Consider the following 13,099-nt stretch of genomic DNA (forward strand, 5'->3'; position numbering starts at 1 on the left):
ATGCCCATTGGTTCCATCCAAATCAGTGTCACATTTGAAATGTTAACTGACTAACATCCTGTAGCAAATGGCTTCTTGAAGAAAAGATCACGTCACCTCAAGTCAATGTGAATGAAAGTAAATGGAATTGGAGGTGTTTTGGCTATTAAACAGCTAACTATAGCAGACTTGAACTAGAGTGGGCGAATGTTTGACTTGTTGTGCTCTTGTCGTCCGCAGGCTCACTGGTAGGCTATTCTCCTGGCCATCATGACTCTGTCTGCAGTGATGGTCAGCACCGTGTGTCTGTGTGAATGCACCCTGTAGCTCCATTTCTGTCTCTGACTAGGACAAAGACTATAACCGTCAACTATCTATCTATGTTAACAAGTACGTCATAACTCAATGCATGTGTGGCATGTGTGGTGGAAAAGGGGGTGTTGCCAAGTTTGTTTTGCCCTCACTGATCTACGAGTGGGATGTTCTTTTTTACATCCACCTGTCCATTCATGCACTTAATGTACCATTCTTCCTTCCGCCCATGGCCTTCCATCAGTGTCCTTCACTTAGCAATTTGAACCTGAAGGCTAATTTGATCCTTGACAATCATCCAGTTTTCCACCATAGTGGCATTGTCTCATTTGACACAATGGACCAGCTTGAACCAGTTTGAAGGACACGATGATTACCTCTAGTCACCTGTATTGTGTATGTCTGTCCATTGGAGTACTGAGGTATATAGATGAGGTGAGGACTAAAATAAGCTGTGTAGACAGACATGGTACACCAGGCAGAATAGTCCAGTTTTACTCAGAACTGTTGCTGTTCATCAGCCATTGTACTGGAGCTTGAAAAGAGAGTGCCGCTGAAAAACAAGAGACCATTTGATATTGGTGGGTCAGCCAAATGAAAAGGCATCAGAATCTAAGGGACAGCACAGTATTCATTCCCCTTGACTTATGCCACATTTTGTTGTCTTACAACCTGAATTTAAAATGCATTAAATACATTTAGTTGCTCACCCATTTACACACAACACCCCATAATGACAAAGTTACATTTTTGCACATTTATTGAAAATGAAATACAGAAGTATCTCATTTAAATAAATATTCACACCCCTGAGTCAATACATGTTAGAATCCCTTTTGACAAAGATTACAGCTGTGAGTCTTTCTGGGTAGGTCTGTAAGAACTTTGCGCACCTGGATTGCACAATATTTTCATATTATTATTATATAAAAGATTGTGGTTGATGATCATTGCTAAGCATCAATTTTCATGTCTTGCCATAGATTTTCATGCCGATTTAAGTCAAAACTGTAACTAGGCCATTCAGGAACATTCAATGTCGTCTTGGTAAGCAACACCAGTGTATATTTGGCATTGTGTTTTAGGTTATTGTCCTGCTGAAAGGTGAATTTGTCTCATAGTTTCTGTTGGAAAGGAGACTGAACCAGGTTTTCCTCTAGGATTTAGACTGGCTTAGCTCTATTCCATTTATTTGTATCCAAAAAAACTCCCTATTCCTTGCTGGTGACAAGTATACCCATAACATGATGCAGCCACCAGCATGCCTGAAAATATGAAAAGTGATACTCAGTGATGTGTTGTGTTGGATTTTCCCCGAACATAATGCTTTCTATTCAGGACAGGGGCGCAACTTTCACTGGGGATGGGGGGAACATGTCCCCACCAGTTTTATCATTGGAATGTGATACAAAACGAGGCAACTGTGTGCTTTAGGACCATGCGGACGCCTCCGGCTGTTTGGAGTGTTTATACGACAAAAAATAAATGTTATATATGTATGTATATATAACCCCCCACTTCTAAAGCCAAAGTTGCATCCCTGATTCATCCCTCGTTCATTTCTTTGCCACATTTTTTGCAGTTTTATTTAGTGCATAATTGCAAACAGGATACATGTTTTGGAATATTTGTATTCTGTGCTATCTTCCTTCTATTCACTCTGTCATTTAGGTTAGTCTTGTGGAGTATGTTGTTGATCCATACTCATTTTTCTCCTATCACAGCCATTAAACTCTAAATGTTTTAAAGTCACCATTGTCCTCATGTTAGGAAGGATACCTGTATTTTTTGTAGTGGCTGGGTGTATTGATACACCATCCAAAGTGTAATTAATAACTTCCCCATGCTCAAAGGGATATTCAATGTCTGTCCTTTGCGAGGCATTGGAAAACCTCCCTAGTCTTTGTTGAATCTGTGTTTGAAATTCACTGCTCGACTGAGGGACCTTACAGAGATGTGGTCATTCAAAAATCATGTTAACCACTATTATTGCGCAGAGTGTGTCCGTTCAACTTATTGTGACTTGTTAAGCACATATTTACTCCTGAACTTATTTAGGCTTGCCATAACAAAAGGGTTGAATACTTCTTGACTCAAGACATTAAGGCTTTTCATTTGTAATTTATTTAGGAAATGTTCTAAAAACATAATTCCACTTCGACATTATGGGGTATTGTGTGTAGGCCAGTGACACAAATCTAAATGTAATCCATTTTAAATTCAGGCTGTAACACAACAAAATGGTAAAAAAGTTAAGTGGTGTGAATACTTTGAAGGCACTGTATGTTCTAAAATGGAATGTAGATGGTGTATAATGCAGTGCTGAGTTGGTCTCTTCTTGGATGGGTTCAGATTTTATAGTATACCTAAGCATGATCCTGGACAATTTTACAACCTTGTTTCCATTAAAACACACTCCAACTTCAAAATAGCAGTTCCAATTTATTAAAGTATGTATATGGTCACATTTACAGGTAAATACAGTATACAGATATCATTTAAAAAGTTAAGACAGTAAAAAATATATCTAGTAATATTTTACCATAGAATCATATGCTAACATGATATTTACACATGGTGCACTTAGTAACTGGTTTAGTAACCCTTTCCTCTGGTTTTCAGTGCAAAAGTTTACCACCTTTTCTACAGGCTCAATAGAACAGGCAGAAATGAAATAAGTCACAATGATTACAATACCGGTCTCTAAATGTATATTAGTTATAAATAGCCTACTCAGTGGTGTTAAAATAGTCTGACAATGAGATATTATTACTAGCCAATTCTTAACTGTAACTTGAACTATGATGCAAAGTCCACTGTGCACAGTTTACTGAGGAAGGCTGTCATGTTTCTATTGCTGATGTGAGCACACTTCACAATAACCACTCTGACTTTTGAGTTTAGCTACCTGGTCACAATTATATGGCATACACAGCTAAATGAGCATTATTTGTGTCATAGTTTAGCAGCAACCACGGATATGTTAGTCAAAATACATCACATAAGCACTTGCTAGAGGTAATAGTTCCATATGAATCATTGAAAAAAAAAAGAAGCTATAATTGTATACAGATATCTATAACATTGTATACAGATATCTATAAACTATAACATTGTAATAACTACAAATATGGTTCACTGATATGCACTGTATTTTGCTGCAAAGGCCTCAGTATATTAATTTGAAACCAGCACTATGTAAAAATAGCAGCCATTGCATTATTGCTCAAGTGCTTGACTAAATTCAAAGTTCTCGGAATAATGTGCATTTCAGACCTCATGAATATTACTGTCTCAAAGACCAGGTAAAAGAAACAACTCACTATAAAAAAATATAATGTACACCATTAACAAAAGAAACATACAGTAGGTTAAGACAAGTTATTTTAAGGCACACTGAGTCCGATCCTACAATCACATAGTATTGAGGACGACAATGGTGAATGCTTTAAGCATAAATTAAGGAAACACATGAGGTTTGAACTGCAGGTACCTCGAGGCCTCTACTCAGCCTGTCAATGGAGCTCTGTCAATCAGAGGCACCAAAGACTTTGTATAAGATCCATCTCTTTGGGGTTGCCAGAAAATCAGCAAAGATGATGGCATTTACTATCCTTTAGCACCACACCGTAGTTGATGCCCCACAAAAGCAGTGCTTACAAACAAACAACAACAAAAAAGAGACTTCACATACATTTTTAAATAACACACATTTCTAGTTCTGGACACAATGTGATAATGTCTTTGTATAGTTTGAAAGACAAAATAAATTACAGCTGTATAAATAATTACTCTAAGAGCTGCGGAAGGAGGACATTCGTCTGTTGCTCCGTACATTCAGTGGTTCCCCAGGTTCACTCTGTAAAACAAACAGGGTTAATATTTGTCTAATCAATGGATCCCTGACTGGCAATAATTCAGGGGGGGGAAATGGTTGATTAGATCAAAAGAAAATACCTTTTTGAAGTTTTCCTCCATTCGTCCTTGCATTTTACAAACGTAACTTCCTGTTGTAAGCTCAGAGCATGAGGATCTTTAATGCAGAACACCATCCTGGAAAAGAATAGCAAATTAAAAAAAACTAATAAATAATTGTTTTGCACTCTTTCAAAACTATTATATTTCTGATGTTTGTATGGATGAAAATTGTCTCCATTTCATGATTTTAAAGAAATTAGGCCTCTTAAAACTAACTTTTTTTGCGTCTCCCCGACTCTGATGCGTATTTTGTGGACCTCCACTTCAGACTCTGCAGAGTCACCCGACCACCAGGAAGACACCATGTTGAGCTTGAATGAGGCAGACCAGCTAGTAGACTCCTCCCACTTAAACTTCACCATCAGGAGGTCACCAATGTCTTTCTCCGCTACCAGCAGGAAGGAATGGGTCTTATTGGTTGTTATCTTCTCCTTTCTGCCAATGAGAAAGAGCATAGAGGCTCAACTGATTATTGTCAACTCACTTCACAAGAACAAATAATTGACCTTTGAGTGAAGGTGTCAAGTCTAAGCACAGACCACAGTAGCACTAGAACTTTAACTATAGACCATAAAGATTAATGTTATCATAAACATGAGAAATGGTGTCAGGTGCCTTATGTTGATGTACTAGCATGTGCTTTGTTGTATGGTTTAACCGCTTGTTGGACCAGGTACTCACAGTGTCAGTTTGAGGTCTTCAACCTCTCCTTTGGTTCCAATCAGGGAGACTGTCAGTGAAGGCTCCATCTCAGACCTGTTCACCTTGCTGGAGAAGTGGATCTTCACCTGGTAGTGATAAACTCTGAACGGCATGGAGGCCCTGGTCTTGGTGTACAGTTTGACGCTACGTGTCTTGCGAACCTTGCTGATATCGTAGCCCACGGTGTTACAGTGGTTCTTGCGGCAGCTGAGGCACATTCCGCGGTCGAACATATCGTCGCTCCCGCAGCGGTACGCCATGCTGGCCTCCTGCTCATTGACCAGGGAGTCGATGAACAGGTGGATGGAGCGCTCGTGGGAACACCTGGGAACATCATTGATAGCTAGGAACATAAAGGGGATAGTTGCATCACTGGTCCACATTAAAAACCTGAGTTGAGGTTCTCAATTGGAGGACAGGCAATCAAATGATAAGTAGATGCATCTAGTAGTATATCACTAATCCTGAGAAAGTTCCATTCCCTAACATTACCATTATAGATAGAGTTATCAACCTTCATTTTGGGGAGCTACAATAGGAGTGATATTGTTGATGACCTTCTGAAGGGATTTTCTCTAGTCGTGATGTTTGCGGTCCTCTGTTTTTAACAGGCATGAATAGGCCTTTGTCAGGCTGATGGCGACAATGTTCATCGTAAAGACAGATTAGTGACTAGCTGCACAGTTACGGCAACTGATGTCATGATGTACGTCAGGTTGTACTGACTTCGCCAGCCTATTGTTCCTTGTTCACAAGCCTTACCATCTTCCAATAAGTTACAAGCTGACAATTACATGTCTGATTTAGCCAATGATAACGCAGTAACCAGATTGACAATAGAGTCATTGTGGGGAAAGTGATTGTGAATGTTATGTCGAATATTTAACCAATTATATAGAATGACACTAAAATATCAAGATGTGATTCTCACCAAAGAGGCCAAGTTTGGATATTGTTTCCAGAGGGCTTTGCAGATTGCAGCCTGGCTGGAAGCTGCCTCCATTGGGGTAGATGTCCACATGGCCTACAGGCTGCTGGATGCCGATGCTTAAGCCCAGAGAGCCCCGCGTGAACGTGTGTAGAACATCCACAAAGTGGGCATCATCTGGGGACAGGCGGCGGTGAGCGTGCTCCCCCTCAAAGTCTGGACCAGCTGGGTCAAGACCTGTAAAGAGAAAGGAGCAATCAGTGAGGAGTGGGACAAGCCAAAGACCAATGAATTAAAGTTGGTACAGGCCAAAGAGCCAATCAATGATTAGCTATCATCTTGTCTATGTTTCTCTGTAAGACATAATTACCAGTTATTCTGCCCACTTTATTGGAGGCGTGGCTCCCAGCAAATCCTGCAACATGAGCACCCAGACTGTAGCCAATGAGATGGAGGTTTTCAAGAGGGATGTTTGTTGCCTCCTTGGAAACATATTGGAGTAAAGTGTCAAGTTCCTTGCCATGGAAACAATGTACAGTAACTCTTTATACCTTTTGTTTAGAATATGTTATTCATGATTTTATCTGAGAAACAGTGCAGTGTCTTAGATGTTGAGTCATCATACAAACCTCCAGCCAGTCAATGAAGCGAGCAATCTCCTGTCCCACCATCTTGGTGTTCTGGGCAGCTACTGGATAGTGGTTCTGGGCTGTGTACAGCCAGTCCACCACGATCACATTGGCTTCCTGCTCTCTCTTGTACAGCGCCGAAACCAGCTTGGCCACCCAGCTCTCAAACAAGCCGCTCACCTGTTGAGGCAGATGGAAAGAACGAATGGTGTTATTGACGGGGTAATCCAAGTCCATGAGCAATAGTTGTTAAGGATTTAATGTCACAGACATGCTGCTACAGATTGGAGGGGCTTACTGTCCAGCCGTGGATCACCAGGAAGGTTTTGGATGTGCTGTTGAAAGTGCATTCTTTGAGAGATTCCGGGTTGCCGGGGATGATGTAGCAGATGTCATCTTCCGGCATCAAAGGCTTCCGGAGGGAGAATTTGGTGTAGGCATGAGGGGTGGCATCGTTGTTTCGGATCAAGTCCTTGAAGTTGTCCATGAAATTATCTGAGAATAATGTAATGTAAACACAAAACATCTGCTTTAGACATTTTGGAAAAGTCATTACTAAATGTTTGAAGATACCATTGCAGTAAAGAGAATGGAAGCTTTAGAGCCATCTATGCTGTTTCTAATCTTTAACCACATTGGTGGGAACTTCTGACTGCACAGGCCCCTCAGTGCCTGGGGGGCTACTAGCAAGGCGGCCAGATGAACAAATCATATACATTTCCGGGACATGGGCCCCGGGGTTTCAGCCCCTGTATTAATCAGGCCCTGGCTACTAGGGTTCAGTCGGTCAGACAGACCCTATAGACACCACAGCTTTTCCCAGCTTTGTCCCTCTAGCTCTGAAAAATCTCAAAGGGTTTCAAAGTAGCTGTGTTCCCAGTGGGTCAGCTGACTCCTCAGCCAAGGCTACTGCACTGAATGGAGGTTGCATATTCCATGAAGGTTAAAGCAGACACAATAAATATATTATATTTCTAATAATTAAAATAAACAATATACTAAGTATTCATATGCATCAACTGACTACATCTACGTCCTACTTCAGCATTGCCGAAGACAACCTATAATTTTGTATTTTTTTTAAGGGGGAAAAATACATGTACATGTAACGGATGTGAAATGGCTAGCTAGTTAGCGGTGGTGCGCGCTAATAGCGTTTCAATCAGTTACATCACTCGCTTTGAGACCTTGAAGTAGTGGTTCCCCTTGCTCTGCAAGGGCCGCGGCTTTTGTGGAGCGATGGGTAACGATGCTTCGTGGGTGACTGTTGTTGATATGTGCAGAGGGTCCCTGGTTCGCGCGAGGGGACGGACATAAAGTTAAACTGTTACATACAGTACCAGTCAAAAGTTTGGACACCTACTCATTCAAGGTTCTTTATTTTTGAAACTATTTTCTACGTTATAGAATAATAGTGGAAGACAACGATGAAATAACATATGGAATCATGCAGTAAACAATTTATTTTTTAAACTATCATTTATATTTCTGATTATTCAAAGTAGCCACACTTTGCCTTGACAGCTTTGCACACTTGGCATTCTCTCAACCAGCTTCATGAGGTAGTCACCTGGAATGCATTTCAATTAACAGGTGTGCTTTGTTAAAAGTTAATTTGTGGAATTTCTTTCCTTCTTAATGTGTTTGAGCCAATCAGTTGTGTTGTGACAAGATAGCTCTATTTGGTAAAAAAACTAAGTCCATATTACGGCAAGAACAGCTCAAATAAGCAAAGAGAAACAGTGCATCATTACTTTAAGACATGAAGGTCAGTCAATGCAGAAAATTAAGAACTTTCAAAGTTTCTTCAAGTGCAGTCGCAAAAACCATCAAGCGCTATGATGAAACTGGCTCTCATGAGGACCGCCACAGGAAAGGAAGACCCAGAGTTACCTCTGCTGCAGAAGATAAGTTTATTAGAGTTAACAGCCTCAGAAATTGCAGGCCAAATAAATGCTTCAGAGTTCAAGTAACAGACATCTCATTATCAACTGTTCAGAGGAGACTACGTGAATCAGGCCTTCGTGGTCAAATTGCTGCAAAAAAACACTACTAACGGACACCAATATTAAGAAGAGACTTGCTTGAGCCAAGAAACATGAGCAATGGACATTAGACCGGTGGAAATCTGTCCTTTTGTCTAATTAGTCCAACTGTTTGATTTTTGGTTCCAACCGCCATCTCTTCGTGAGACACAGAGTAGGTGAACAGATGATCTCTGATGTGTGGTTCCCACCGTGAAGCATGGAGGTGTGATGGTGCTTTGCTGGTGACATTGTCAGGGGTTTATTTAGAATTCAAGGCACACTTAACCAGCATGGCTACCACAGCATTCTGCAGCGATACACCATCCCATCTAGTTTGCGCTTAGTGGGACTATCATTTGTTTTTCAACAGGACAATGACCCAACACACTTCCAGGCTGTGTAAGGGCTATTTGACCAAGAAGGAGAGTGATGGAGTGCTTCATCAGATGACCTGGCCTCCACAATCACCTGACCTCAACCCAATTGAGATGGTTTGGGATGAGTATGACTGCAGAGTGAAGGAAAAGCAGCCATGTGCTCAGCATATGTGAGACTGTTGGAAAAGCATTCCAGGTGAAGCTGGTTGAGAGAATGCCAAGACTGTGCAAAGCTGTCAAGGCAAAGGGTTGCTACTTTGAAGAATCTAAACTATATATGTTGATTTGTTTAACACATGACTCCATATGTGTTATTTCATAGTTGAGGTCTACAATGTAAAAAAAATAGTAAAAATAAAGAAAAACCCTTGAATAAGTATGTGTGTCCAACCTTTGACTGGTACTGTATATTTGAGATTATGTAGCCTATCAATTTTGTATATTGTTATGTATCAACACTAGAACACATAACGTTTTTTCAATCCCTATGGTAACATTACTCAGTGTATGAATGGGCTTTCAGCCTTATACTTGTCATCATGTCCTATACAAACTATTTATCTAAGTCATCAAACTCATTAGTAGTCTATTATAACACCTCCTGAAAATGTATATAGTAGCCTTATTAGATAAGTGACAGTATCTGTAGGCTGTCAACTACATTAATTAATTATGAGAGATTAAATTCTTCAGAGAATATTTCACTTAAGCAGCACAAATTAAATGTTATTGAATCAGGACTGCAAAACAAGGTTGAAACGTATTTTTCCTCAATATTGGCTACTCACCAAGTGTAGAAATGGAGTCCCCCTCTTCCAAAGACGCCACATAAAATACTGCATTTAACACAAGAAAGTAAAGACAATGCACTTGCAACCCTTTCATTTCTTTGCAGTCTAATAATTCGTATTTTGGGGAAATGTATGTAAAAGTCTGCAATCTCAGCACAGAGGGGAAAAAAATGTAACGTAAAACCGTGACAATTTTCCACCGGTTAGAATATTTCCCGTACGTTCTCTGGCGCCTAGTGTTGATATCTGAGCCACCTTGAACTGCCCAGTTCTTAAATAGTACCTCTCCCTCTGTCGCAAACCCATTGGTCGCTTTTCCCTTTCCACGGGAGGAAGGGGGGTAAAGTAAATTATAATACGAAATCACGATGATAACTGGCAATGACGTTTTAATAATAATAGTTGTATTCAAGTTATTAGTGTTATTTGTTTACAGTGTGTGAGATAGAACACTCAGGCCTGGATTCAATCAGATCAAGAGTTAACCTGCGTAGCGGATACCTACAAAGCTGATGTTTTGTCGGTCGGGGGTGGAACTGCATTAGAGCTGTCAAATCGGTGAGCAGCTGCTCCTGTGATCATTGTCTTGAAGCCACACCCATCCCACTCGCATTAGTAGTTCAGAATGAGAAATTGTTGTCGGCTATATAGGAATAATGATCCTCAAATTGAAAATCATTAAACGAAATAATGAGGATTTCTATCAACCTAACCAAGCTGTAGATTACATCTCATATTCCAGTGACTGAACTTCTAAACAAGGCTGCATGGGTTTTCTCTTTAACCTGTTGAGGTTAAAGAGAAACGGTCTCGTACTCTATTCTTGCTCGTACAATATGCATATTATTATTACTATTGGATAGAAAACACTCTCAAGTTTCTAAAACCGTTTGAATTATATCTGTGAGTAAACCAGAACTCATTTTGCAGCAAACTTCCTGTCAGAAAGTGAAAAATCTCAAATCGAGGCTCTGTTCCAGGCCCTCCCTATCATTTTGCTTGAGATTTATGACTATACATGCACTTCATACGCCTTCCACTAGATGTCAATAGGCTGTGAGAGGTGAAATGGGGTCTCTAGCTCTTTCTATGGTGAAAAGAGGCCTCTTGGAATGACAGGACCCCAATTTCCTCTGTTCAGGATGACGCGGGATGGACATCAGCTTTGGCTTCTGAAAAGCTTTCCCTATAGACGTGTAATATCTCCGGCTTTGATTTTATTTGATAAATGTGACAATATCATCGTAAAGTATGTTTTTTCAATATAGTTTAATCAGATTATTGAATTTTTTCCAGGAGTTTTTGTGTGTTCCGTTCACTGCGTTTGTTCACGAAGGAGAGCTTAGCGGCACTTGGCTAGTTTTGCTTGCTAATTCGCGAGGGAAAAAGGCCATTCTAAAACCAAACAACGATTGTTCCCGACAAAGGACCCCTTGTACAACATTCTGATGGAAAATCATCAAAAGTAAGACCCATTTTATGATGCCATTTCATATATCTGTCGAACATGTGTACTATTAGTTAGCGCCCAGATTTTGGGCACGCTCTCGCTATAACGTAAGCTGGATGTCGCAATGAAGTTATTTTTAGAATTCTAACACGGCGATTGCATTAAGCACTAGTGTATCTATCATTTCCTATACAACATGTAGTTTTTAGTCATGTTTATGAATAGTTATTTGGTCAGAATAGGTGAGGTTTAGAAAAATATCCGTACATTCTGGGAAAAAGATGCTACGTTAGCACAATGTATAACCACTAATTTCAGCTCTAAATATGCACATTTTCGAACAAAACACAAGTGTATGTAAAACCTGATGTTATAGGACTGTCATCTGATGAAGCTTATCAAGGTTAGTCAAAAATTATATATCTTTTGCTGGTTTGTTACGATCGCTAACTTTTGCTGCTGGTAAATGGCTTGTGTTTCTGGCTATTGTGGTAAGCTAATATAATGCTATATTGTGTTTTCGCTGTAAAACACTTAAAAAATCTGAAATATTGGCTGGATTCACAAGATGCTTGTCTTTCATTTGCTGTACACCATGCATTATTCAGAAATGTTTTATGATGAGTATTTAGGTATTCCACGTTGGTCTCTGCTTCGGTGCTATTTGTGACAATAGCTGTGATGGTAGCTGCAATGTAAAACTGATTTATAGCTCAAATATGCACATTTTTCGAACAAAACATTTATTTATTGTGTAACATGTTATAAGACTGTCATCTGATGAAGTTGTTTCTTGGTTAGTTTGGTTGGTTCTTGGTTAGTTTGGTTGGTTTTCTGCAAGCTACCTGTGCTGTGAAAGAAATGTCTGTGCTTTTTTGTATTTGGTGGTGAGCTAACATAAATATACGTGGTGTTTTCGCTGTAAAACATTTTAAAAATCGGACATGTTGACTGGATTCACAAGATGTTTATCTTTCATTTGCTGTATTGGACTTGTTAATGTGTGAAAGTTAAATATTTCTCAAAAATATTTTGGGAATTTCGCGCTCTGCCTTTTCAGTGGAATGTGGGAGGAGTTCCGCTAGCGGAACCCCGGGGCTAGACAGGCTAATGCGATTTCGGGTTTCCACTAGTTACCATAGCCACAAAGTCTAAATTGGCTAATAGTAAGAATTCATGAAAACAAACAACAATTTGCTTTTTGGTGTTAATTTAAGGTTATGGTTAGGCACAAGATTAGCAGTGTAGTTAAGGTTAGGTATAAAATCACATTTTAAGAAGATAAATTGTAGAAATAGGTGGGTTTTATGATTTTGTTGCTGTGTACATTGATTCAGGGAGCTGCTTGTGTATTTGACAGGGCCGCAACTTTTACTGGGGATGGGGGATAAGTCCCTCCCACATTGTGAAATTGGATTTTTGTCCCCACCAGTTTTATCATTGGAATGTGATACAGAACGATGCAACGATGTGCTTTAGGACCATGCGGACGATTCCGAGTGGTTGGTAGGCTGTTTTGAGTGTTTATCTGTCTGAAAAAATATGTTTAAAAAAAGTTATGTCCCCCACTTCTAAAACCAGTTGTGCCCCTGGAATTTGACAACACAGTTCCACCTCTGACAACATAAAAACTATGTGGATTTCAGCTAAAGTGGATCTGATTGAATCTGCCCTCAAATTCAACCTGGACTCAGGGGTATACGTAATATAGAATACTTACATCTGTCTCCTTCCATTTACTATGATATGTTATGTTTTGTATGGCATGTATTAATTTGTGGATGTCAATCATCCATTTTGTATGACATGTTATGAATTACAATTAAATATTTGCTTTATACGCCTACCCATCGTCCCCAACTAACCACCTTACTTTCACATTTGCTTTAAGTAACCTTCTGTCTTATGTGACCATACCAAACGTAA

The 13,099-nt window shown here is 39.7% G+C and overlaps 1 protein-coding gene and 1 pseudogene across 1 annotated transcript; one reads left to right on the top strand and one right to left on the bottom strand.

The window, feature by feature from the left end:
* LOC129869328 (disintegrin and metalloproteinase domain-containing protein 10-like) overlaps window positions 1-2,589 on the top strand; it is a 64,855-nt pseudogene extending 62,266 nt beyond the window's left edge.
* A 901-nt stretch (window positions 2,590-3,490) lies between these two features.
* On the bottom strand, window positions 3,491-9,978 carry LOC129810823 (lipoprotein lipase-like). Its single transcript, XM_055861751.1, has 9 exons — window positions 9,721-9,978; window positions 6,827-7,023; window positions 6,529-6,708; window positions 6,270-6,381; window positions 5,903-6,136; window positions 4,951-5,314; window positions 4,486-4,704; window positions 4,249-4,344; window positions 3,491-4,150 (listed from the first exon to the last, which is right to left on the bottom strand). The coding sequence occupies exons 1-9, from the start codon at window positions 9,815-9,817 to the stop codon at window positions 4,129-4,131; spliced, it is 1,521 nt and encodes a 506-aa protein (XP_055717726.1). The 5' UTR covers window positions 9,818-9,978; the 3' UTR covers window positions 3,491-4,128.
* Window positions 9,979-13,099: the final 3,121 nt, after the last annotated feature.

The sequence above is a fragment of the Salvelinus fontinalis genome, chromosome 14 (genome assembly GCF_029448725.1).
Source record: "Salvelinus fontinalis isolate EN_2023a chromosome 14, ASM2944872v1, whole genome shotgun sequence".
Lineage (NCBI taxonomy): Eukaryota > Metazoa > Chordata > Actinopteri > Salmoniformes > Salmonidae > Salvelinus > Salvelinus fontinalis.